General features: G+C 40.1%; 1 protein-coding gene and 1 long non-coding RNA gene across 2 annotated transcripts in view; one reads left to right on the top strand and one right to left on the bottom strand.

Annotated features, from left to right (window-relative positions):
• LOC108499522 (centrosomal protein of 192 kDa-like) overlaps window positions 1–20869 on the bottom strand; it is a 76598-nt gene extending 55729 nt beyond the window's left edge. Inside the window, exons 1-14 of the mRNA XM_017819427.1 lie at window positions 20729–20869; window positions 18862–18912; window positions 17722–17868; window positions 16322–16533; window positions 14966–15064; window positions 13785–13925; window positions 13322–13479; window positions 12527–12677; window positions 8779–8965; window positions 5216–5571; window positions 4371–4604; window positions 3366–3488; window positions 1695–1849; window positions 140–186 (exon numbers count right to left, since the gene is read on the bottom strand). Coding sequence (XP_017674916.1) covers window positions 140–186; window positions 1695–1849; window positions 3366–3488; window positions 4371–4604; window positions 5216–5571; window positions 8779–8965; window positions 12527–12677; window positions 13322–13479; window positions 13785–13925; window positions 14966–15064; window positions 16322–16533; window positions 17722–17868; window positions 18862–18912; window positions 20729–20839 — 2172 coding nt within the window. The 5' untranslated portion in view covers window positions 20840–20869. The remainder of the gene's footprint in view (window positions 1–139; window positions 187–1694; window positions 1850–3365; window positions 3489–4370; window positions 4605–5215; window positions 5572–8778; window positions 8966–12526; window positions 12678–13321; window positions 13480–13784; window positions 13926–14965; window positions 15065–16321; window positions 16534–17721; window positions 17869–18861; window positions 18913–20728) is intronic.
• Window positions 20870–20992: 123 nt separating this feature from the next.
• Window positions 20993–21517, top strand: LOC108499529. Its single transcript, XR_001875562.1, has 2 exons — window positions 20993–21186; window positions 21314–21517. It is a non-coding gene; the product is annotated as an uncharacterized LOC108499529 (long non-coding RNA).
• Window positions 21518–24761: the final 3244 nt, after the last annotated feature.

Genomic DNA, 24761 nt, shown 5'->3' on the forward strand with positions numbered 1-24761 from the left:
TTAAGGGATACATGATACAAGACAATAAACACAGTTCAATGTCCTCCATCCTCCTCGCACAGAATTAAGTCTGTGAGGCCTAATTACAAGATTAATATTAGAAAACCTTTAATTTCACTGTATTTAGAAAAGCTTTTACCTGGTTATTCTTAATGTCTGGAAGAAAACATATTCCACTTGGCAAATCTGAAACAAAGGAATGCAGTGTAATCAGTATTTTATTATATTCTCATGTTGTACTCCTAAGTGCCAACTATTCTCTACGACAGCAGACTGAGCCTCTTGAAGGTCCTGGCACCCACCACAAAAATAACCCTGAAACATACACATTACCACAACACTAAAGCTTACACATTCTTGTAACAATGGCATAAAGTATTTGTGAGTAATTAAAAAGGCTTCATCGGGGTTAGAACTCTAAAAATTATGAAAGACAATTATTGCCTTAAGGTTTTCTACAAGGCAGAGCAAAAAAGGAAGGAGTCCCAGGCTGCACTAGCAGAAGTAAGAGGAAGCATTCTGTTTCACTATTGTATTTCACCTACTGGGCCAATTCTTTTTTTGGATCACTTTAAGCAGCTTCCACTTGTCTTTGTGTTACATTCACCCATAATCCAAACAAGACAAGAGAACCTTTCAGACACGCACATACAGATTTTAGCAAAAGAAGGTTCCTAATTCTTAAGTAGTAGATGTGAGTAAAAAGCAATTTCTAAATCTTGAATAAACAATAAAACCAAGCAACTAAGTCTAACCGGCTACTATCAAGTCCGAACACTGGGCAGTCCCATTTTTCCAAAGCACCATGATTTTGTTGCCACAGTTACTGCCACTTCCTCAGGAGTACAGTAGTTAGTGACTGAAGTCAACACTTCCCTGTTAGAAGTGTGTTTTATAAAGGTCCATTTATATTAAAGATCATAGTACATTCTAATTGAACATGTTCTCTGTCAAAATTACTAATACTCACCTCACAAAAAACTTTCACAAATACTCGAAGTTTAGAAAAGGTAATGACTAGAAGCATATATTTATTAACTCTATTTATTGAATTATAAGGAATAAGTAGATTTAATCAGAGGACTGGCATTAGCAAAAACCCCAAACAAGTTTAATATCAATAGCCATGCTTTTAAAATAAGTTGCAGAAAATTCTTTTGCTTACACTACTCTCTCTATTCATGCTTCAAACAAACTATAGTTCTCACAGCAAGTATTTGAAACCACTTTTTCATGCATCATTTCACTAGAAGAGTATGTTCCCAGACCGTACAGCTGCAGTTAAAACCTCTATTACAGGTTGGAATAGGACAAGAAAAGAGATGTTAATTAAAATACAATCTCACAGCCTTACACTACTAAAACAGAAGGGGTAGAGGACAAGTTACATACACTTCTTCCACAGAGTTCCTGGAATTAAGTCAGAATACTAGTTGCATTCTAGTATGCTACTCTACAGCAAACATTATTTTCACCAGCTTCCTGTCTAGCTTTGTACTTCGAGGAAAAATCCAAGAACATAATGGCAACTACAAGCTTCCTCGGTTTTCAGTTTGCTCAAATCTAACAGATGACTTTTCAGAACCTGTTTATACTCTGCCATAAAACAATGAAAGGGTCAAGAGAAGACATCTGTAGCACAAAAAGCTAATTACAATGACAATAAGTATAAAATTTTTCCCCAAATTTAATACCTTCCAATCTCTCAGGCGGCAAGACTTCACGTAAGGTACCTTGACTGCGATTTGAATGCTCAGTGACATTCTGATCTTGCTCTCCATACATTGAGTGGGATTCTTTCAAACTAATACAAGTTGTCTGAGGTTCTACAACTTGTGTAGCAACGTCCCTAAAAAGATATTAAAAATTAGTGAGCTACACAGACCAACATGAGTATACAACACCTCTCTATAGAAAGATTTGATAAATTTTCCAATTGCCTCGTTTCAGTCAGCTGTTTCCAAGAGCAGAGATTCTATAGACCTATCATTTTACTATAAAGGAAAAAATATCAAGATTACAAGGACTTCAGTTTCACAGTCTAAACTGTGAAACAAATAGTTAAATTTCATGCAATATATGCCTCTCTACCTGTTTGTTCCTCTCTTTCGTTTCTGTAAAAAGGGTCTACTCTGAGCAAGTTCCATGATCCATTTAAGAGAAAGTCAAATCTTAGACAAGATTTTCCCAAGTCCACAGTATCAGCAAGCTTTTTGTAATATTAAATTAGGGACTAAATTATAAAGAACATGACTTACTAAAATTACATGTAGTTAAGTAACAGCTTTTTTAATTCTGCAGGAATGTTATTCTTCACTTCTGGTTTTACAGAACTTCCACACAGGCAGATAAGCTAATTATGTCACGTTAAAATTTCCACTCAATTGAGTGAACTGAACCATACTTTTGCTTCAACATTTTAGATAAATAAATGAAACTAACTCTCAAAGTCTAAAATGCAACTATTCCATGCTCTGTGGTGTTGTTTTTTTTACTTCAGTACAATCAAGACACTGACTCCCTCTCAAATCTTATATTCTTTGTTTTTATAGGGGCATACTGCCTAGACTGCAATTTTATCCGTGAGAAAGACACACATTGCAGTTTCCATCACAACAACAGGAACAAATTTGACCTTAGAATAACCTATGCAACAGCTTCCAACGCTTCCACCACTTAGCAATGGTCTCTCAATTGTATCACTGACATTAGTTACTTCCTACAAAACAGCAATCATTGAGGCTACAAGGAAGGTAAATTTAATAGAAATTGATGCTCCTTTCTGTATGCAAATACTCAGAGCAGATTTAAATCAGTGCAAGATATTATTCACACACATGACATGAACCAGAAAGATCAGCTTAATTCCAGATTTGTAAAGTAAACTAGGTAAATACAGGCCAGATTCAAATAAGTCAATTAATTATTCATGCTTAGGAAATTTTTCATTAGTGTGACAACAAAACAAAATCTCACAGTTTAGAAAACATCACTTCTAAATATTCATTCCTGTCGTGTACCTGAAGCCCAATTAGTCAATCAAACAGCAGAATGCTGCTCAGGCTACGTGGCAGCACTGCACAGGATGATTCCACGTGGCCTGCCACTATCCCTCTCCAGAAAACATAGAGGAGCTTCTTTTAGTAGGAAAAGCTGCTCAGTCTGTCAAACACTATAAGCTAACAGGCTAATGCACAGCTGAGCTCTCCAGTTATAGTCATCAAAAGGCCAGTAGTAAAAGCTGCTGCTGAGGTGGGCAATTCAATTCTGAAGTAGTCCATAATTAGCTTATAGTACATACAAATTACATTCTACACACTGGTACCTGCACTTTAGAACAGAATTAATTTTAATTATCTACTTACATGTCATCAGGAAAGCAGAGAGCAAGTCCCTGCATTGGCTCAGGACCTGACCGACTACTGTGAGAAGACCCTGATGGAGAAGAATGCTTTCCATCTAAATAGGATGCACAGTTATCAGAAACCCTGTAAATTTGGGGAGGAAAAACACACATCGGAATCAGGATCATTCTAATACGCACTGCGCCTGTTTTCCAAAGAATGGCATAAAAAAAAAAAATCATATTGATGTCCACTTATCTCCTGTAAGTTAAGTTATTCTAATATTTTAGCATTTTCTAGCTAATCTGTATCTACAGGTACACATATGCACCCCAAATGATCTCCTCCAGCCTTCTGCAGTTCTTTAGAAAAATACCGCATTATAATTTTAATGGCTAGTGGTACCCTTTTGGAACCACCTTTTGGTTGTGGAAAGACAGAGTATTAAAGTCTGACCGTACTTCTTGTTAAGTCACGGGACAGCAGTTAAGTGAGCAAAGGCTTTTAATTTTACTCTTTGCTCTACTGCTTGCCGAGCAAAACATTATAAATTGTGTTAAATTAATTATTCATGCTTAGGAATTTCATTCTTATCCATAACTCTAGTTCTTACGTTACCCTTTCTAAAATGAGTCAGATTCAGTTAAGTTCAATAAACAGTTAACAGAGTTAAGAAAACACATATGTAAAAAATATATTATTCTCTATATTACTTCAAACTTGACTATACGAAGAAGAGTTGACTTAAAAGAAACTTGATTGTTATCAGTCTAAAAATGAAATTACTCTTTTAAAGGGTAATTTCAATAAATTTTAAGTATTTTACTAGTCATTAGTTTGATGTAGATTTTTCATTGGTAATACAGACAAACCAACATTTGCCAATTACTGTGCGACCGATTAGTAAACACTTTTATCAGCTACCAAATAATCTGTAAAAAGATTTTTTTTCCTTTAAAAAGCTAAACGTTTCAAATGGTTCAAATGGATTTTACCCTGCTGAGTGGCATTTACCAGCAGTCTCACCTGTTGTCACACCCCTCTTGGCTCCTGGCAACAGTGGAGGCCGCCACAGGTAATCCTGGGTTTGAGGCGACAGTGACATTCTCAAAGGCGACACTCGCGCTGCTGTTCAAGGAATAGCCCAAGAAGCTCGGGAGCGTCTCGTCGGCGATATTCCTGAAGTCTTCCATCATTCTGCACAGGCTGCTCAGAACAGCACTCGGCCGGGCCACACCATCAGCCCCGGCCCGGCAGCATCTGCAGCAGCGGGAGCAAAACAGACACAGAGTTACACAAGCCAGCGTGCTTTACTCGCACCTCACAGCCGATGTTCTTTGGTAATCAGCCCGCTTCACCCACAGACGTGCTTAAGAACCATTCCCGACCCTCTCCCGCCAAGACTTTGTTTTATAGCTTTCCTGGGCTGCCAAAAAAGAGCAGCGCTCCCGCGAGCTACAGAGAGCCGGCGCCGCGAGACGTGCCAGCCTATATTTAGGCTGTAAAGCCGCCCGGACCGAGGCAGGCAGAGCCTTCCTGCTTCCCTGGCCCCGGCAGCGAGCACCTGAGGCGACACAACCCCCGTGTGTCCCCCCGAGCCGCCGCTCGGCCCGGGAGCGGTGGGAGGGCTCCGGTTGCTCACCAGCAACGCGCCGCCGCGCAGGCCGGACCTGGGAGCCGGCGACACCCTTGCACCCGAAACAGGAAGGGGTTGGTGGGCTCTGCCCTCCCAAGGGTCCCGCCGCCGCCGCTCTCCCCGAAGGAGCGGGAGCGCCCGCGGACGGACCGACCGCCAAAACCCGGACCCCGCCCCGCTCCGCGCCGCAGCCGCAGCGCCCCCGCAGGCCGGGCGGGCACCGCCACCCGCTCACCTGGCTCGACGCGGGAACCACCGCGGGACCGGGACCGGCCCCCTCCCAGCGCCAGGGGCGCGTGCGCACCTCCCACACCTTCCCGGTCCCGCCCTCCCTCCCGCCCGGCCAATGGGAGAGCCCCAAACAGCACCCGCGATTGGCCGGCGACGCGGGGGAGCAGCTTGGGGAGGGACGGCGGAGATGCTGATTGGGCGAAGGGCGCGCGGCACCGCCCAGCCCCGCCCCCCCGGCCGCGTTCTGGCGGCCGTTAGGCGGGAAGCGGGAAGGGCGGGATGTTTCCCGGCGTAATGGACGTTGGGGGGGTGTTTTGGGAATGAGATAATGACATCGGTTTGTTCTGTTTCCGGTATTTGCTTTCAGGCCGGCCAGGCTTGGATCCCGGTACCGGCGAGTAGCTCGGGGTCTTCCAGGGAAAAGGCCGCTGAGCGTCCCACCCGGGATGTCTGAGAAGGACCAGCCCACCTGGCCCAGCTGTCTCGGCCAGGGCACAGCCGCCCAAAACGAAAAAAAAAGCTTCAGTCGGATTAATTTATTTTACTTTTGTTTATTTATAAGACAGACGTTGTTTATGTTCCTCACTGTTTATATGTCCCGGTTTTGCCACGTGAGTCACTTAGATGAGGCTGAACAACAGAATCCCAGAATCGTTAGGGTTGGAAGGGACCTCTGGAGATCATCTGGTCCAACCCCGCTGCCAAGGCAGGGTCACCTGGAGCGGGAACGCGTCCAGGTGGGTTTTGAATGTCTCCAGAGAGGGAGACTCCATGACCTCCCTGGGCAGCCTGTTCCAGTGCTCTGCCACCCTCAACGTAAACAAGTTCTTTCTCTCGTTGAGGTGGAACTTGTTGTGGTTCAGTTGATGTAAAGTACAAGGAAAACTTCATTTCCATCTTGAAGGGTAAATATAATGCGATTTTTAAGTAAAGGATGAGAAGGCAGCAGGTGCCTTCCAAACATCTGTCTGTGTGTGTGTATAACAACAACAGATCTACACAAAGTTCAGTGTTATCCAGGACATTTTTACAGTGCACTTCTACAGCTGTATTCCTGACATGGAGAAGGCAAAACCCACACATTCAACATCATCAGAAGTTCATACTGTGTTCAAATACATTCAAAACAAAACCAAACAACAAATGCAAAACCACCACGTGAAAAGACCCCAAAGCCTAATGGCTACTACAAGACCCAAAAACTTCTAGTCCTAGAAGTTCAAGCTGAGATGTTGTCCAAGCGTATCTGGTGCTCTTTCTGTGATCTGGAAAGAGTATAAGAGATAATGTGTATCTTCTTTCAGAAGAAAAGGGACAGAAGCCTTACAAAGTGCTGTATAAAATTAAAATATCACAAGTACCTGCTGTAATCATCCCTTCCTAAGCCCTTCTATTATCGCCTTCCTTCTAGGGGTTCTGCTGCTTATGCCCAAGGGCCCAGATCCTGCACAAAAGCACAGTTCAGAGCTTTGAGTCAAGGAAGCAATACAGATGAATAAAGAGGGAAGTATGAGTTTGAGGAAGAGGAGGTGGACAGCCAAAGACAGTGACTGAAGGGCCCAGGTTTGGAGAGAGGTCAGTACAAAATAGCAGGCTGGGGGAAAGGCAGCCATGAGCCACAAAAACAGCCTGAGTTTATTTGTTGAGGTCAAAGTACTTGGCCAGTTCATCCTAACATGACTTGTGTGCACTGCAACTGTAATAGCATGTTTCCATTATAAGAATTATGAATGGAACTAGGATATCTGACAGTACGTGCTCATCACAGAGGAAAATAATGTGACCATGCTGACTAAACTGTAAACAAATGCACTAGAAGCTGCAAAAATGCACAAAAGCTGCAAAAAAATTGTCATTTATTACTATCACTGGATATTCTGTGATCTTTTAAAGGGTTAAGACAGAAATTCGCAAGTGGCTTAAACCTTCAAAAGTACATTCTGCTGCTGGCATACCCAGAAACAGTTTGTTCCCAAGTTGTTAGGAATGAATCCCAGTATAATTGTTTTGATAGGTTTGTTGTTGTTTTTTTTTTTTAATTATTCATTCTCTCCCTGAGGAATAGTTACTTCCCACCCCCATTTAAACTTTATTTTCTAATCACATAACATTTCTGTTGTTTACGAAGTATGGCACAGCTTTATAAGTGTTACCTTTTCTGGTAAAAAGGTATAGAACTTTTTTCTTCCACAGTTCTGTTCCTGCTGGCTGGAAAGTATCAGCAGCCTCCCTTCACACACCGTCCGCAACCACCCCTTAACACCAGTGTACCTCGTGGTTTTTTAGTAAATTGAGACTAACTAGACTCCTCAGAGAAAAATAAGGGAACAAAAGTGGTAGATCTGAACAAAGTTTTCAGAATACAAGTAAAACTCACAGGAACTTGCTGTCACTTTGGAAGGATGCAGGCTGCCCTCTCCATTACCTTGTATTAGTGCTCTACTCCAGGAAATATCATAAACCCATTCTGAAGCACATTGAAATACACTATTACACTTTGGATTTCTGCTGCACAGAAGCCTCCTTTTTCCTTCCTCCCCCAAGATCTGCCGAACAAGCTTAGCAATTACATCCTGTACAGTAATGCTACTCCCTAGAACTACCACATACTCTTTGTCCAGTGTTACCCTTCCATCTGTCTTGCATCAATGCCAACACGCAGATACACAGGAACTATGTTTCTGTTTTGGAACACATCTTTTAAGTCAGCACTCTTTCTTCAAAAAGTCCTAAGTGATTAAGTCAGTCACCGAAAAAGAATTATGAGATAATGTGAAACCCAACAGCTCTAGCAGTCTCCACAAACCTTCAGCATCCATTAGAAAAGTTGGAGCACATTCTGTGGCAGACACATGTAATATGCAGCTGCACATCTGGAGTGGCACGTGACAGTACAAAAGCAGAGCTAGGAGAATGGACACCTGAATCCAAAACATTCCTTCATCAGGAACAGATTAAAAAAAAGCCTATTACAAGGAAAACTGTACAAATACAGATCTTTCAGAACAAGTTTATTAGTCAAACACAATTATAAAATTTAAATATTTATACAGCAAGATGGAAAATTCTAAAGTAAAACCAAACGCGCCAAACTATTTAGCTGCAGTATACACAGGAATGGTTTTGTTTCCTTTATGAGCTGATCCAGTATCAACTTTTCCCAACAATTTCTTGAACACACATTTAATTCTGAGAATGTGTTTCACATGTCAGTGCAGTATACAAAAAGAAAAAATTAAAGACCGTACTGAACTGATTTCAAAAAGAAAAAAAAAAAAAAAAAAGAAAAAAGGACAGGCACGTTGAAGTCAGCTACTCTTTAAATAGCTCATGGCTAATACTGTTTGTATGTGTTGCCATAGTTCAAAGGGTACAAATTAAAATGTTCCTTTGATACACAAGTAACAGGTTCTAAATCTTGTTGTTTGTTCTGCAGAACATGCATGAATTTTCCCAAATTTTTGAAAATCTTCTGTACAAGAGAAGGAATACAAAGGCAGCCAGAAATGGAAGCATTCACAAACACCAGAATAAGGCCCTTCAGAGTTTATTTAAAGTAACATGTTAAACCCCTTCATTCTCAGGTAATAGATTAAGAGGCCGAGATACACATCGTCTGCGAGGGTGAGGATACTGGAGGTTGGCAGTGTCAGCATCGCAAGATTGCTCTATCAGAGGAGGAGGAGGAAGGAGCTGGGCATGACTGGACCATCTCGATCCAGCCCGTGGGGAATCCAGAGGGGGAAAGAAATACCTGAAACAATTAAGAAAGGAACAAAACACCAAAACAAAAAACCAAACCAAAACAAAAAAACAAAACAAGAAAAAAAGAGAAAGGTAGTAAATACAAGGAGAACCAAAGGGGAGAAAAGACATGCTGGAAAAAAAAAAAGGCTTTAGTATATCCATGCCAAAACCAATAGAACATAATAGCAGAAATCAAGGCTTGTAATTCAAAACAAGACAAATCTGGAAATTGTTCTTTAAAGCAAAATAACACAGTCTTTTCCACTGAAATTTATAGAAAAGAATACCATAGTCATAGTTCTAGTATACATTTTTACAAAAGAATGGATTGCTTTGGAAATCAAAAGGATGGTGTGGTACAGCTATTAACAGGTTTTCATTCTCCCAGAATTTCTGTGATTTGTTAACAGCCTTCAGTAACGCTTCATTTGTGACACAAAATATACATTAAATATTACCAAAGTACATTTTCTGCATATGCATCTAATTCAGAGTAACTTCACAGCGTTTCTAGAACAGACGTAAAAACGTCACTGTTTTTACATTAATACACATTTATAGAGAATAACTATTTCCAACGAAATACAGCCTTTGTGTGTATTTACATACTGCTGCAAAATCCTCAGAGTAAATTTAAGATTCCTGGTGAGCGCAAGATTCGGAATTATGCCACTTCATGTCATTTTGCTGCTGTTTTTATTAGAACTTACCCGTAACACTTGTGCATTTTAGCATAATTATATTAGATACCTACAGATGTTTACAGTTCTGTGGACTTACAGAAAGGAATAGCTCTTTAACTAATAAATGAAATTATGGGACAATTCACAACAAGCTGCATTTTGGTTTCTACCTTTATATGGCTAAAGTGTTTGCATTTTTTAAGGATACTATGTTTAGAGAATTTTAGGTACTCCATGGAACTATTACCATAGGAATGTACAAATACATATCAGAAAAAGTACTTCTCTTATGATGACGAAAGTATGACAGTACTCATAAAACATTTATTTGAAGTCATACTAAGGGATATAAACGAAGCAATACCCAAACTACTGATAGCTACCATCTGTACAATTGTCAAAACAGTTTTCTTATTCCTTTTAAACTAACAGTTTCATATATTACAAAGCAGTTACAACCTTGTAATGTTTAGGAATCTTAATCAAATGCTGAACGCTATGAAATGCAAAACAAATTGGTTCTCAAAACAATTTTAATGGAAGTTATTATAATGGTCATCTCCCTCCTCCCATCCCAGTCAAGGACAAAAATTCTCATTTTTAATCATGAACTAGTCTTTTAATTTGACAAGCTTTCATATAATACGTTCTGATGAGAGTTTTGGGGTTTGGGTGGGTTGTTTATGGGGTTTTTTCCAAACAAGAAGCCTCTCCAAATATTTTTCTATCAGGAGTTCCAATAGTATCAAACTGTGCAGGCTAGTACAAAAAAGTGTACACAACGTGTTTTAAAAAGGCTTTTTGAACAGCATTTAGTAGTTAGCAGGCTGCTGGTGTCTTGGGAGAGGTCAAACGGCGTTGGGGAGGGGAAAAAGGAGTTCGTTTTCCATTCCTGTGTGCATGCAACAAGCAGCAAAACACCAAAGTTACTCCAGTTAGCTTGGTATCAGCTCTGCTTTCTGTTAAAAAGGACATAATACAAATGGAGAATGGAAATTGTATCATAAATCTAGACACACAATTACATCAACATAACAATATAGCCCTACTGATTTATTTCGCAACAATCTACATCACCTGTTCTGAAACTTAATTTTTGAGTACAAATCCAGTGTGGTGATCGTGCTTTTACAAACTTTTTCAGATCTGCATATTCTTTAGCTGTTTTAAGTGTTTAAATGTATAGACACTGAAACAGCATGTAGAGTCACAGACAAAATAAATTATGTGTAAGATACCTATTCAATGTCAATACATCAATCTTTATCAGCGTTTTAACACTAACACAAAAGTTAACAACTGTGCTTATGCAATTCAAGGCAGTGTTACTACAAAGAAAACATGGAGTTAAGGCGTATATTTTTTATAGTAAGGCTCAATCCTAGGACAAGACACCGTATGTTTGGGAATTCCACAGCCAATGACATAATTTGGGAATTAACGTTTTGTTACAAATTGGAGCCAAGAATAATTTATTAAAAAACAAAACAAAAAGCCCTCCAACATGCAAAGCAATCGAGGGAGTCTAAAAATAATGCTAGAAGTTCCAGATTCACAATGGCTTACTACCAACTTCAAGGACAGGAGAAGAACCACCAAAGGGGTGGGGTAGGGAAGGGCAGTCTTGCTGGCAGCATGCTTTAGATAAGGAGACTGAAACCACACCCTATGCAAAACGAGTATAAAATAGCCTGTAGTTCCCCACAGGAGCCCAAAGAGTTACACAGCTCTGAATATACTATTCCCAAGATAGGGCTGTATTTCAGCATTTTTTTGCTACACTGTAAGTAGAACATGGAACCAGATGACCAATATGATTCTGATGCCCTTTTTTGTGGGACCATTACCACCCCTTGCTGTCCCATTTATCTTGTGAGGAAAATGTGAAAGCCCTCCTCTGCTCAACACAGCTAGGGATCTGGAAGCCAGAACTGGCGTTCAGGATTGACTGCTGAAAGGGAAGGAGAGGCAGGGAATGATGACACACTGCTGCTCTCCAAAAGCAAACTTTACTGATCAGCATTTTAAACCGAAAGAAAGCCACACGAGTAGCTGCACACGGATGGAAATGGAAGCTATGCCAAGGCAATAGAAAAAAAATAAAGGTGGCCACAAAACTTGGAAACTGCAGCTACAGAATTTGGCCACATCTAGTCCTTACATAAGATTTACAGTCCTGTAAAGCTGAGTGTACAGACTCCACCATGCAGAGGAGGGGCTCAGTGTATTTCTACATTTCGGTGTGCACAAATTTAAATGTTTCTTTTTCAGAAGAGGCAGTTAAATTTACCTACTAAACAGCAATTATTACAGAATAAAAACCTAGCAGAGATTAAAACAAATTATCTGCAATACAAATGCCATATAAGGAAGATTAAAAAACCACAAAGTTGATGCTACACCTGCGAAAAGCAAGTTAACTAACACTAGTATTTGATTGTTGAAACCATACATTATGAAGTAGCTTTTCCTCCTTCCCTTCTGCTACATTACCCCAGTGAAAAACAGAGTTTGTTGCCGGTATTTTTGCTTCACTTTTAAACACGAATCTAAAGCAAAAGGGCAGTTATACAGCAGTTATGATGAAGCTTCTTCTTTGAAACTATTTCAGAAATGCTGTTTTTAATAATGTGAAAGGACTAGAAGTGAAAATAGTTGTTTACATTGCTTATTTACACATTCTGATTCAGTGTGGCTTACGGTTTTGTTCATTTTCCCCTTAACAGTGGCACAGCAAGACAACACCACAAAGCAAAATCAGAAGAGCCTGCAGAAGTATTGCACTTTGAAAAAAATGTAAAACAAACGTGAAAGCTAAGTGAAATTAAGAAGATTCAGAGAAGAGACCATTTACTGAAACTCAGTCTCCCTACAAATTAACCTACCTGCTGGCAGATGATCCATTTAGTGAATTCTGTAGACTTGTATTGGCTGAACCTAGAGAGGCATTAAAAATTCCCTGCTGAGAACTACCATTCACCGGACTCCCATTACCTTTCAGAATACCAGTACACTTCCAGTTGTCCATGTAATTAGCTGCAAATACAGATATATAAAAACTGTTAGCTTCTCTTCTGAAGCTCAGCATTCCCTACAAATATGTTTCAACTACCATACACCTGGTGTGAATCAGAATGGAACTTCAGTGCCAAAATATAAATTCCAAATAGCTGAGGATCTGCCCCTTTAGCTGTCTGATACTCTTTGGCTATCCACAACTTAAAACTCAGTTTCCACTACTAAAATACTGAGAAACAAATGCGAATGTATAAGGAAACTAGCAGTGGGTTTTTTTTGGTTTTGTGTTTTTGCTGTTGCTTTTGGAAATGTAAACTGAAAAAAAGCCATTTTGCCTGAACATTTTGACATTTTCTGGGTTTAGCATCAGAAAAAGACAGTAATGCAGTACATATGTTACTCTGTAAAATTAAAATTTTATATAGCTCTAGTCTGGTGAAACAATTTCAGGGTACAGGAACAACTATTTACAACAGCCTAAATCATGCAAGTGTTCCAGCACAGAAAGTTATTTTCTTTTTCTGAAATGTAAACACAAATATAAAAAAAATCACAAATCTAAAATGAACTTTCCCTCCAAAATTATGTTTTGAGTAAAATTTCTCCAGTATCTCCAGCATACTACAAAGTTAATATAATATATGTCAAGTGGGTAACCTTACCCTTCCAGAGCCTAACACAGCCATCATCACCAGAGGAGGCAAGCACTGTGCCCGTAATATTCCAGCTCACTCGCCACACCTGGGAGTTGTGATTATCAAACTGTGCCACAATATGAATTTCAAATTTTGTTAATCCTCCCGATGAAGTCAATTCCTTCCTGTTTAAGAGAAAAGTGATAGTTCTGCACACACCTGTTCAAAGGTCTGGGTTTGAACATGACGACAGAAAGAGAGGATACATCTTTCAAGCAGTTTATACGACTGTTACTAGATGAGGAGTGCTAAGAGGGTATTTAGACAAAAATTACAGACTTGCTCACAATCTTGTCATCTTAAAAATCGGGCTGCTAAAAAAAAATCCTGCATACATTAAGTTACTACTGTTCTTTCATAGATACTACTAAACTACTAAAATAAAACCATAATATCACATCATACCAAACCATCTTCCTCTTAAGCTCACCTTAGAGGTTTTAGCGTGAAAATTCGTACATCTTTGGTTGCTACAGCCAAGATATGGAAGGATCTTCCCAGATTTGGAGCAAATGCAATATCATGTACAGGATCTGTGACTGTCATCAAAGCTTCTGCTTTTGCATATTTTCTGTACAGCATAGGAAAATAACTTTTAATGCCATCAAAACTGCCAGTGATGCAGGTTATATAAACCAGACACAGGGGAACAGGGAAAAAGGGTTAAGTATACATAAGACTTGCAAAAACAAAAGTATTTTCTTAAAAGAAATTGTAAGTAATAATTTCAAGCTGATTTCTTCAGAATCAGAAATACATCAGATACAGTAACCACTAAAACCAGTATGCTAAATCATACAACAAAGCAAGGATTCCAGTACAAAGAACATTTTGTCCACAGTTGGAAAAGAGAAATAAAAAGATTCTTCCATTCACAAATCTAAAGGGAATTTGCATCTCAGCAACTTACTACATTTTCTGTTGTAAGCGGACGGCTACCTGCCTCCTCTGCTGTATGATAAACATGTATCCCATTTTTTTTATTTACCACCAGGTAAATAAAGCAACTTGTCTTTATTGTTAATGCACAGAGAGCATTGTCTGAAGGCAGGCATAAATCCACAAAACACCCCGGCTCTTTTCCCACACCAATCACTCTGAATCAAACACAATTTCTCTGTTATTTAACTGAAGTGATGGTGCACACACTTCCCGGCCTTTTCTGGTTCTGTGAACTCTTGACTGTGTGAACTTTCACAGAACATTAGAAATTCACAGGACTTTCTGATATTATAAACATGCCTTTAAAATCATTTTAAGGTGTCTTTGAACAAAACAGTGCCTCGTGCAACACAGTTCAAATTTCAACTTTGTCCTCTTAATTCCTCGTGCAAAATTAAGCATATAAATTAGGAGACAGCGAAAACAATTCTTCCTTTAAAATTCTGGTAAGAACAGTGGCATTTCTTCACCAACATGGAATAAAATTATCAATATCATATTTGTAAACATCAGCTGCCATTCTGAGGTCTTCCTCTCTTTTCCCATCCAATGGCTCATAGACAAAATTAAGCTATTATCATTGACTAACTTCACATCTAGTGACAGAAATAAAAGACCATATATTATAAACTACTTTATGATCCCACAAATGTTACACATTTAGCATACCTGGTATTTTCGTTATATTCATAAATTTGAACCTTTGCCAATATATTTGGACTGTTGTCATCACTTCCTACAGCTATCATTGGAGAATGTGCTCGAGAGCTAAAATGCAAACACAAATACTGTTAAATTCACAAATGATTCCACAGAAAGTTCACCAAGCAGTTTTTAAATTTAAAACACCATAAAAAACCCCAAAACAATAAAAAAAAAAAAGACAAGGGAAAACATCACAAGGAAACAAGTTAAGTGCTATTCATAGTTACCAGTATCTCCACTCTGATGTTTCAAAAGCCCACTTTATACATTCACTATGGTGAAATGATTAGGAAACATTATTTGGCAATTCAAGATGATGTTCCCAGAGAGTAGGGTTGATTTCATATATGCATGGTGCAGTCTAGTATTTGCCACAAGTTTCATGGCAGAGTGTGCACTCTTTGCACTGCTTTTAATGACTGACTAGTGTCATTTTGTTCAGGTTTTGGAAGACAGCTTACACAAGCTAAATGTATATGAACTATAGTTTTTAAATCAACTTTTAACTCTATTCCACGCACTAAAGTGAAAGCCTGTATGTACTCTGAACCTCCAGCACAGACTACTACTAATGAATAAAAGAATAACTGGATCAGCAGGACACATTATGTCTACAGGGGAAGCAATTAAGTGCTTCTGGATGAACAGAATCCAAATTAGTTCAGCCTTGAATTGTTTTTCCCGTCCTGTTATTGCTGGGGGAGGATATGAGACGGGAAACAAAGGAGAACCTCTGCATGCAAGTGTTCTTTTGGATAGGGACTACCCAACTGGACTCCCCTCTGATTCTGTCCAGTTCAAGATGGTTAAGTACATCATTGAGCCCCCCTGAGGATAGAACTCAAAGAACAACTCTTGGGCTTCATATTTGTGCTAGCAAGACTCTTGTGGCTCCTTTTACTCTGCTGCACTGGCAAGGGTTCATGTGCTTCTTGGAGTTTTCAAAATTATTATCTATTGCAACACCATTCTAAATGAAAGAAGAAAAACACAGGAATTGTTCCTTTACAAACACTTTCTTCTATCAAAATCCCAGTTAAGTTTTATGGGATAAATAAAAAGCACTCTGGAGCTTTTTAGGTTGCTACTTGTTGAAAGTAATTAAACTGGGAATATTTCCTCACAGATCACAGGAGGATTTTTTGTAACACTTCTCTGGCTCTCCCAAACTTCATTTATTAAACGAAATTTCAGCAGAAAGTTTCAGATGTACCCAAATGTACACTCAATCTTCTCCACAGGATTTATTCCAAAAAAATTCAGAACTCACTCCTCTGCTTAAGCAGTTATAAAGCAAAACCTATAGTTTTAATAACATACCTTGAAGGATTCCAAGAAATACAACTGCAGCTTAGCTTACATGAAATTTCATGCTGCAGTGACCACTGACTGAGATTCATCACATCTGGAGCTTCATAAATCCTTACAACTCCATCTGCTGAACAGGTTGCTAACATAAGACCCATATGCTTGGGAGCAAACTTCACATCTGTAACGGATGTCCTACTGTCCACTAGAGTGGTCCTCTTGACCTGCAAAGAAAAGGCAGAGACTCTTCAGAGAAATGCTAGAAATTTCCATCAAAAATTTATTCCCTAAGGAAGGCTAAACAAAGTCTGACAACGTCATTTCATAGGATCACTAACATTTTCCATCAAAAACTTTAAAAAAAAAAATAAAAATCTTTTTTCACCAACAAATTGGAGAAATGACAGATCATCGTTACAGTGATGCAAAAAGCATCAAGAGATACCTCACTGTGATATCAAACTTCTGATACCAAAAAGAATTGTTTAGATTATGCTCTTCAGGAAAAGAAAAAAGCATCACCATGTAACATAAGCACAAAATAAAAAAGTACTGGCCAGAGGCAGTTTCAAACTATCCTCTTCATTCATACTGGTGACAACATTAACTGCCCTAAGGACACCACTTTATAAATTCAGCACTGTTGAAGTTTATCATGAAGCATTTTCTCACTGAAGCACCGAAATAAGTGCTTCTGATAAGGGAACAGGTAAATGCAGCAGGCATTGGATAGGATGAATAGCTAAAGAGGAAAAAATTGTAAACATTTCTTTTTCAAGTAATTTCCTCTCCTGCCAAGACAGCCTGCTGAGCCTGGTTTGAGCCGAAAACCATGATCACAACTGCACATAGAAGTGAACTTTCATAATCCACTGGCTGCCAACAGTCTTGACAATCCAACTCCTCACAATATGTATTTTAACATTAGAAAACTTTAGTAGAAAGTAGAAAACTGCAGATATTTTAGCAACTTAAAATAAAACATTAGAGGCAGGAATAGCACTACACATAAAGCATAGCTGGAAAATAGTCTGTTTAGATCTAAAATTCCCATGATGAAATGCTATCCTGAAAATCTACTTCTGAGTAAAATTTTTTATTTCCCGAAAGAACCTTGATCTATTGTTTGAAAGATGAAAAAGACCAGCATGAGACAGTTTTGAATGAGCTCTTGTTTAAGAACTTAAATTCTACTGCAGATAGAAATTCACGTTTGCAAGTTGTTTGCCAGGGAACATCTTATTATGAAACACCAATAACAGTGACAGTGATTGGCCTGAATGTTGCCATTTAGCTGTTTTCCCCAAACGTTGTAAAAATACTTACTTTATATTGGAGTATTGCTACAAATGAACAAAACATAGGCAAAATCAGGAACGCTTTATATTAACAGAAAAAAACTCAAGTCTCACCCAGTGACTCTGGCCTCGGAGTTTATCATTTGACTCTCCCACAATTTCTTCCCATACAGCTGCTGTTCTATCAAAAGAGCAGGAAACCAAGACCTGCCCAAATTCAGGATGTGCCCATGTCACACGCCACACAGATCCACTATGGGTCTGCAAGAGAACATCAAAACACTGTAGAGAAGCATACTTACTGCATTAGTCCAACAGACTATATATTTTTGTGAGCTTCTGCAGAAGGGAATTCCTGTTCCTTTGAAAGCTCTGTTCTTTTATACCAAGTTACACAGGAGCTGTTGCATTTATTCCAACCACCAGTGCAAGGTTTTGTTGCTATTAATAAGTGTTTAAAAAGCAATTATTACAAGTGTTTTTCAAAACATTATTTATTACTACTTTAAGTTCCAAACTAAGATTCTGCCTTGATGCAAAAAGTTGTGCTTTGTTTTCGGTCAATTTTCAGCCATTACCATGCTTACTTCTAACTTGCCTATACTTTTCAAAAGCATATGTAGAGCATTGCTTATCTTCTTTTTAATATGAAGCTCCTCTTTCTACCTATTCAACCTTCTTTTCTTAGAGAAGGGGAATTCAAAAGCTTCACTTGCATTTCCATTTACAGGTATGAATGCATTGTGGTCCTAATAAATACAAATTTAAGGACAATTCAGAAGCTGAATGCACTAATTATCCAGATGAAGCAGAGTCTCTATATGAGTTCTCAAAAAGGTTTTGGAGGAGAAAAAAACCCAGAGGTCAGATGTTGTAACATTTAACAGCCAGACCTCTTCCTTTTTATTTTTTCCCTTTTTTTTTTTTTTAAGTCTTACTATATGCAAAAAGGAGAATATTCAATTAAAAACAAAGGTACTTTTTTCAACTCCCTAAACCAGTTACTGTTATGTTTACTGATACCAAAGTCTGACAACATAACTAAGTACAGAAGACTGCATGTTAGCCTCTGCTTTAAATGAGAGGCATTAGAGATGTTTTATAAAAGCAGAGAAAAAGTATTTCATGTAAAACAAAGAATCTACAAAAAACCAAAATTATTTCTACTATATAAGTCAGCAGAAATGAAGCATGTTTCTTCAAAAACAAAGGATAAATTATGGTTATGTCTGTGTAATTTTTATAAATACAAACCTTCCAGCTGGCAGTGCAATGCCAATCCCCATTTTCACTTTTGTCCCAGACCTATTGAGAAATCAAAACACAATCATACAATTTGCAAATAAAGATTATTAAATAGTACCTTAAAAACACAGCCATATATATATATATATATATATATATATATACACACATCAAAAAAATATAAATAAGAATATACATGCATACCACTAGATATTTTCATCTGGAAAACTGTACTTGGCTCAGTACACAACTGCACTTCACTCACCCTTGAAAATATCCCTACTACAGGTCAGGAGAAGAGGCATCGCCTGTAAAATCCACTATTGTATGACACCTACCTTTAAAAAAAGTAATTTACATGGAAGAGAAATTATTGCCATTCCCATACTTCATTCACCGTTCCAAAAGTACACTACTCAGTTTCACTCTAGAGCCTTGACTGTCCTCTGGTGCTCAGCTCTGGCTGCAAAACCCTAATGCAGCGCCCAGCACCCATCCCAAAGACAAAGCAGGACACCAAAAAGAAATCAAGGTAGTGGGGGAACAAATTTGTTTCTCTTTCTAATATTTCTGCCTTGATTTATAACCATATGCCGAACCTTCCCCTCTCTTGATTTCCCATACATCTTCATCACATTTATGACTTTTTTATTGAAAAATTAGGAAGGAAGTCATGAACATAAACAAATGAAAGACACCTCTAGAAGTCTGCCATCCACTCCTGTTTGTCACTCGTTCACTTTAAAGTTTTACTGGAGCCTAACTCCGTAACTTTTCCCCAACTCCTATTCCACAGGGCCCACATAATGAGAACAAGACCTGTACAAGTGCTGTAAAACTCTGGTTAGAGTAAAACTTCTGAAGACCGTCTCATAAAGGATTCAGTTACGACTGGAAAGTAACATTACAATGCTGAAGAACATAGTCACTGCTCTCTACCTACCTCTTGGCATCTTTCTTAACAACATCCTTTTTAGGCTGCAAGTTCTAGGTAGTCAGTCCAAACCAAAGACTTACATGGTTTTGGCTTACTTTTTGAGGGGACTATTTTGTTGTTGTGGTTGGTTATTTGCTTTTTAATCTGTGCTGAGGGAGAAGGGTCTGCTTGCTTGTTTTTAAGTATGATCTAAATGCGACACAGCTTTCTACAGAAAAAAACCCCAACATTTTCTCAACCATCTACCCGATCTAAGGAAAAATATGACTGCTCTTTAAATTACATTTCTTAGTAAGAAATATCCATGTAACCTCATAATTCCTGTAACTCCTGAATTTGTCTGTCTTCTTGCTATGCACAAAAAAGGGAAAGGGCAGTCAACTTTTCGTTTAAACAAACATAAACTGTTACTTTATTTCCTCTAAAGGAATTAAGATATGCGAAAAATTTTACATTTTCCTTCATCTGCCAGAGCACACGGGAGCACTTCAACTTCAGCCTTTTGCTTACTGGCACTTAATTATGAAACAGCATCTTCTTCCCTTAATAAATACAGATTATCGGCGCTACATTATGAAGCAGTGGTTTCTTCCCTTAATGTTAATAAATACAGATCTTCAGTTCAATCAACAGAACAAGCGCCACGGCCGCAGCCACAAGAGCTCGAGAATGTTTTCCTAGGTGGAGCCGTGGGTGGGAAGCGGCGTTCCCGTGTTTACAGGCGTTCGCGCACACATAAACACACAAACACACGTGCCGTATGTGCGGGTGCCTCCCGCCTCCTCAGCCTCCTGGACCCACAGCCCGTCACCGTCCCGGTGCCTCCCGCGGGACGAGCCCCCGGCAGCCCCTCGGCCCCGCCGGCTCCCCGGTAGGCCGTGCGCCGCTGGTGCCGCGGCACCCCCGTAGCCGGAACAAGGCCCGGCGGGTCCCGCTGACCTTGACGCTCTGGTCGCTGGAGCAGGTGGCCATGCGGCGGCCGTGGAAGTCGAAGGACACATCGTGGATGAGGTCGCGGTGATCGGCCGCGATGCTGCGCGCCACGAACATCCCGGCGCGGCCGCCACGCGGGGCGGAGGGCGGGGACACGCCCGCGCGCGCAGCCGCCGGCGCCCGCCGCGCTCGGGGGGGCGGGCCCGCGCTTGCGCGCTCCTGCCCGACCCCCGGGACAAGGCGGGGAAGGGACGGGACGAGGCTGGGACTGGGATGGGGCGCGGTGGGGCGGAAGGGTTATCGCGGGTCAGGGCAGGGCGGCCCTCTGCGGGAAGTTACGCCCTCCAGCTGCGACCCACCGCGACAGGGCCCTTCCCGTAGCGACAGGACGAGAGGACATAGCGTCAAAGCTGCTCCGGGGGAGGTTTAGGTTGGACGCCAGGAGGAATTTCTTCACAGAAACGGTGATTAGACACTCGAATGGGCTGCACAGGGAGGTGGTGGAGTCACCGTCCCTGGAGGTGTTTAAGGAAAGACTGGACGTGGCACTCAGTGCCATGGTCTAATTGACGTCGGGGTGTTCGGTCACAGGTTGAACTCGATAATCTCAGAGCTCTTTTCCAACCAAATGGATCCCGTGATTCTGTGTGGTTCCCAGCCCGGGCTTGCAGGCTCTGCAAACAGCGCCGGTGCGTGTGGCGCCCTGTGAGACGAAATCCCTTCAAACAGCGACTCCGAAAGCTCAGGAGCTCGCCGTAACAATACAGGTCAATAAAGAAGCAAACTCTCAGCGCGGCAGTGTGTGATGGACCGCATTTGCTTCTTTAATAATTTACTGTGTTAATGGACGCTGTCAGATGAGCCCTCCGGTGCAAAAGAACGTGAGACCTGCTTCTCGAGGAGAGGTATAAAAGAGATAAGTTTGGAAGGTTTTATAAGAAGGATGAAGCATGATGCAGGCAGGGGAGGAATCCTCAAGCAGGTTGGAAGCTCCTACAAGGAAAGGCTGAGAGAACTGGGTTTGTTCTGCATGTCAGAAAGGAAGGCTTCAGGGTGACCTAATTGTGAGCTTCCAGTACCTGAAGGGAGCCTGCAAGAAAGATGGAGAGAGACTTTTTACAAGGGCATGTAGTGACAGGACAAGGGGCAATGGCCTTAAAATGAGGGTAGATTTAGATTAGATATTAGGAAGAAGTTCTTTGCTGTGAGGGTGGTGAGACACTGGAACAGATTTCCCAGAGAAGTTGTGGATGCCCCATCCCTGGAAGTGTTTAAGGCCGGATTGGATGGGGCTCCTAAGCAACCTGGAAAGGTGTCCCTTTCCTTGACAGGTGGGTTGGAACTAGATCTTTAATGTCCCTTCTAACCCAGGCCATTCTACGATTCTAAGTGAGACAAGGTGAATAAGATCCAGACTATGAAGTAGAAGCAGAACAGAGACTTTCACATGGTAGAAAACTCATCCTGAGTGACTGAGCTCTGGGCAGGAGCTATAGTCTGATAATTACTGGCCTGCAGTCAGTGCAAAATGAATTAACTAAAAGCAGATGGAGACTCATGAGAACTCAACACTCTCACTGCTGACCTACCACCTTCCAGGGAGCTCCTCACCAGCAGAAGCACCTTCTTCCAATATCCTGCAGTATCAACTCACAAACTGGATCATGCAGCTGACAGTGCTAATATTTTTTAAGTACCATTCATTCATTGTATCACTGAGGACAAGACCATTCCAGCATCTTTTTTTAAGAAATACTTCATCTGTAAGCCATGTTATTTACTGGCTATTCTGAAGATAACTACAATGGCTGATAAATGTTAACAAAGAAAAAATAATTCGTTCTGTACAATCCAAATAGCAATAATGCAGTTAGTAGATTTAAGAGAAAAACTAAATAATAATGAAATTATGGTGGTGGTAATAAACAAATAAACAACAGCAAACACAATTGTATTTAACTGTTGTTATATTTCAGTTCCAAAACAGTACTGAAGTCATTAGGACACCTTCATTACCTTATTCTTATGATACAGTTTTCCAATCAGCATTAAGCAGAGAAGGAAAAAGAATGAGATGCTGGAAAGCAGTGCCATGGGAAAGGACCTGGGGGTCCTGGTCCATGGCAAGTTGAATATGAGTCAGCAGTGCCCTGGCAGCCAGGAGGGCCAACTGTGTCCAGGGGGGCATCAGGCAAAGCATCACCAGCCAGTTGAGGGAGGGGATTGTCCTGCTCTGCTCTGCACTGGGGCAGCCTCACCTTGAATATTGTGAGCTGTTTTGGGTGCCACAATATAAAAAGATACTAAGTTATTAAGTGTCCAAAGGAGGGCAATGAAGATGGTGAAGGGCTGTAGGGGAAGCCCTATGAGGAGCGGCTGAGGTCACTTGGTCTGTTCAGCCTGGAGAAGAGGAGACTGAGGGGAGACCTCACTGCAGTCTACAACTTCCTTGTGAGGGGAAGAGGAGGGGCAGGCACTCATCCCTTCTCTGTGGTGACCAGTGACAGGTTGCGAGGGAATGGCCTAAAGTTGTGTCAGGGGAGCTTTAAGTTGGATATTAAAAAAAAGGTTCTCTACCAAGAGGGTGGCTGGGTAGTGGAACAGGCTCCCCAGGGAAGTGATCACAGCACGAAGCCTGACAGAGTTCAGGAGATGTTTGGGCAATACTCTCGGGCATATAGTGTAAGTTCTTGGGGATAGTCCTGTGCAAGGCCAGGAGTTAGACTCAATGATCCTTGTGGGTCCCTTCTAGCTCAGCATATTCTGTGATTATGAAATAAAAAGTTCCCTGAAATCAGATGTATTTTTATTCTCTTGATTCAAGTCTGATTCAGACCTTTTCTAGAACATTTTTGGAACCTGCAGCTTTAACAGGAGATTAGTTTTACTATTTTCAAAAGGATTTTCGATTCTCCCCAGCTCATTTAAAATTTTCACGTTCCATCATGGCAATGAGAAAGTCACATTCTGTCCACTTGGTGAATAGAATTTATTCAGGGATGTCCAAATACTTCACAGAATTGTAAAGAAACCATTACCTGCTTGTAGAGTAAACCTGACAGTTTGATATTTAATGCACTGTAAACTACATTCCATAGGTACTGCTGGAGCTGCTGTTATCACGTGCCATAGGGATCACTTCACTGTTTCTGCATAACCTGCATTATTAATATGCAAGTATTTAACACCGTAATGCATATGTTTCATTGTCAGGCCTTATATTAAGACTAAGTATCCTGGTACCCAAATTTGATAAGGAATTAAAATAGATTAATGATAATAGATTAAGATAAATGACAACAAACTTGGACTTCAAGGGACACTGTGACTTTAAAATGCTAGGACTTAATTATTTTTAATGATACCAGGTAAGGAAATGATAACATGTTGAAGAATATTTTCTTGGCCAAGTACGGGGAACAAGATATAAAATGTTCTCAATTACAGAGAATAGCAAATATGGAAGGATTTAAAAGAAGTTACTAGCTGGTTTTATATTCTTATCCAAGTTAGCCAATGATAGTTTTAAAATGGTATTTTTTAAAATACTGCAGAACTTAATCTTAATGGAGAACAACAGCTGGAGTTGAAAAGAAGAATTTGCAAGTTGTTGTCAAGAAAATTTAGACATCTACATTTTAGCTGTTTATATTAGTGGAAAATTTGGGTTGGATTTTGTAAATAACAGAAAATTTGCAAAGCATTTAAAAAAATAGCTAATGAAAGGAAGAGGTTAACATTTTCTCGTTTCTGAAGATGAACTGGTATTGCACAATTCTTCTCCTAGAGGGAACCCTCACTGTGGACTGTAGGGCCATGGTACAAGTACCCTTTTTTTCCCCCTGCAATCACATGCAATGTGCACTTTGGAGGTTGACATTTCACTATTTTCTAATGGGTAAAATTTAGGTAATACAATAGGAGAAGCAAGCATATGTGATTGTTCTTGATAGTTCCAGTGCTGTAATTAGAGAGATATTAAGTTTTTCATACTATTCTCATATGTAAGAATAAAACAATAACAAAACCCTCAACAAGT

This window comes from Lepidothrix coronata, unplaced genomic scaffold, assembly GCF_001604755.1.
Source record: "Lepidothrix coronata isolate B3197 unplaced genomic scaffold, Lepidothrix_coronata-1.0 Scaffold75, whole genome shotgun sequence".
NCBI classification, from domain to species: domain Eukaryota; kingdom Metazoa; phylum Chordata; class Aves; order Passeriformes; family Pipridae; genus Lepidothrix; species Lepidothrix coronata.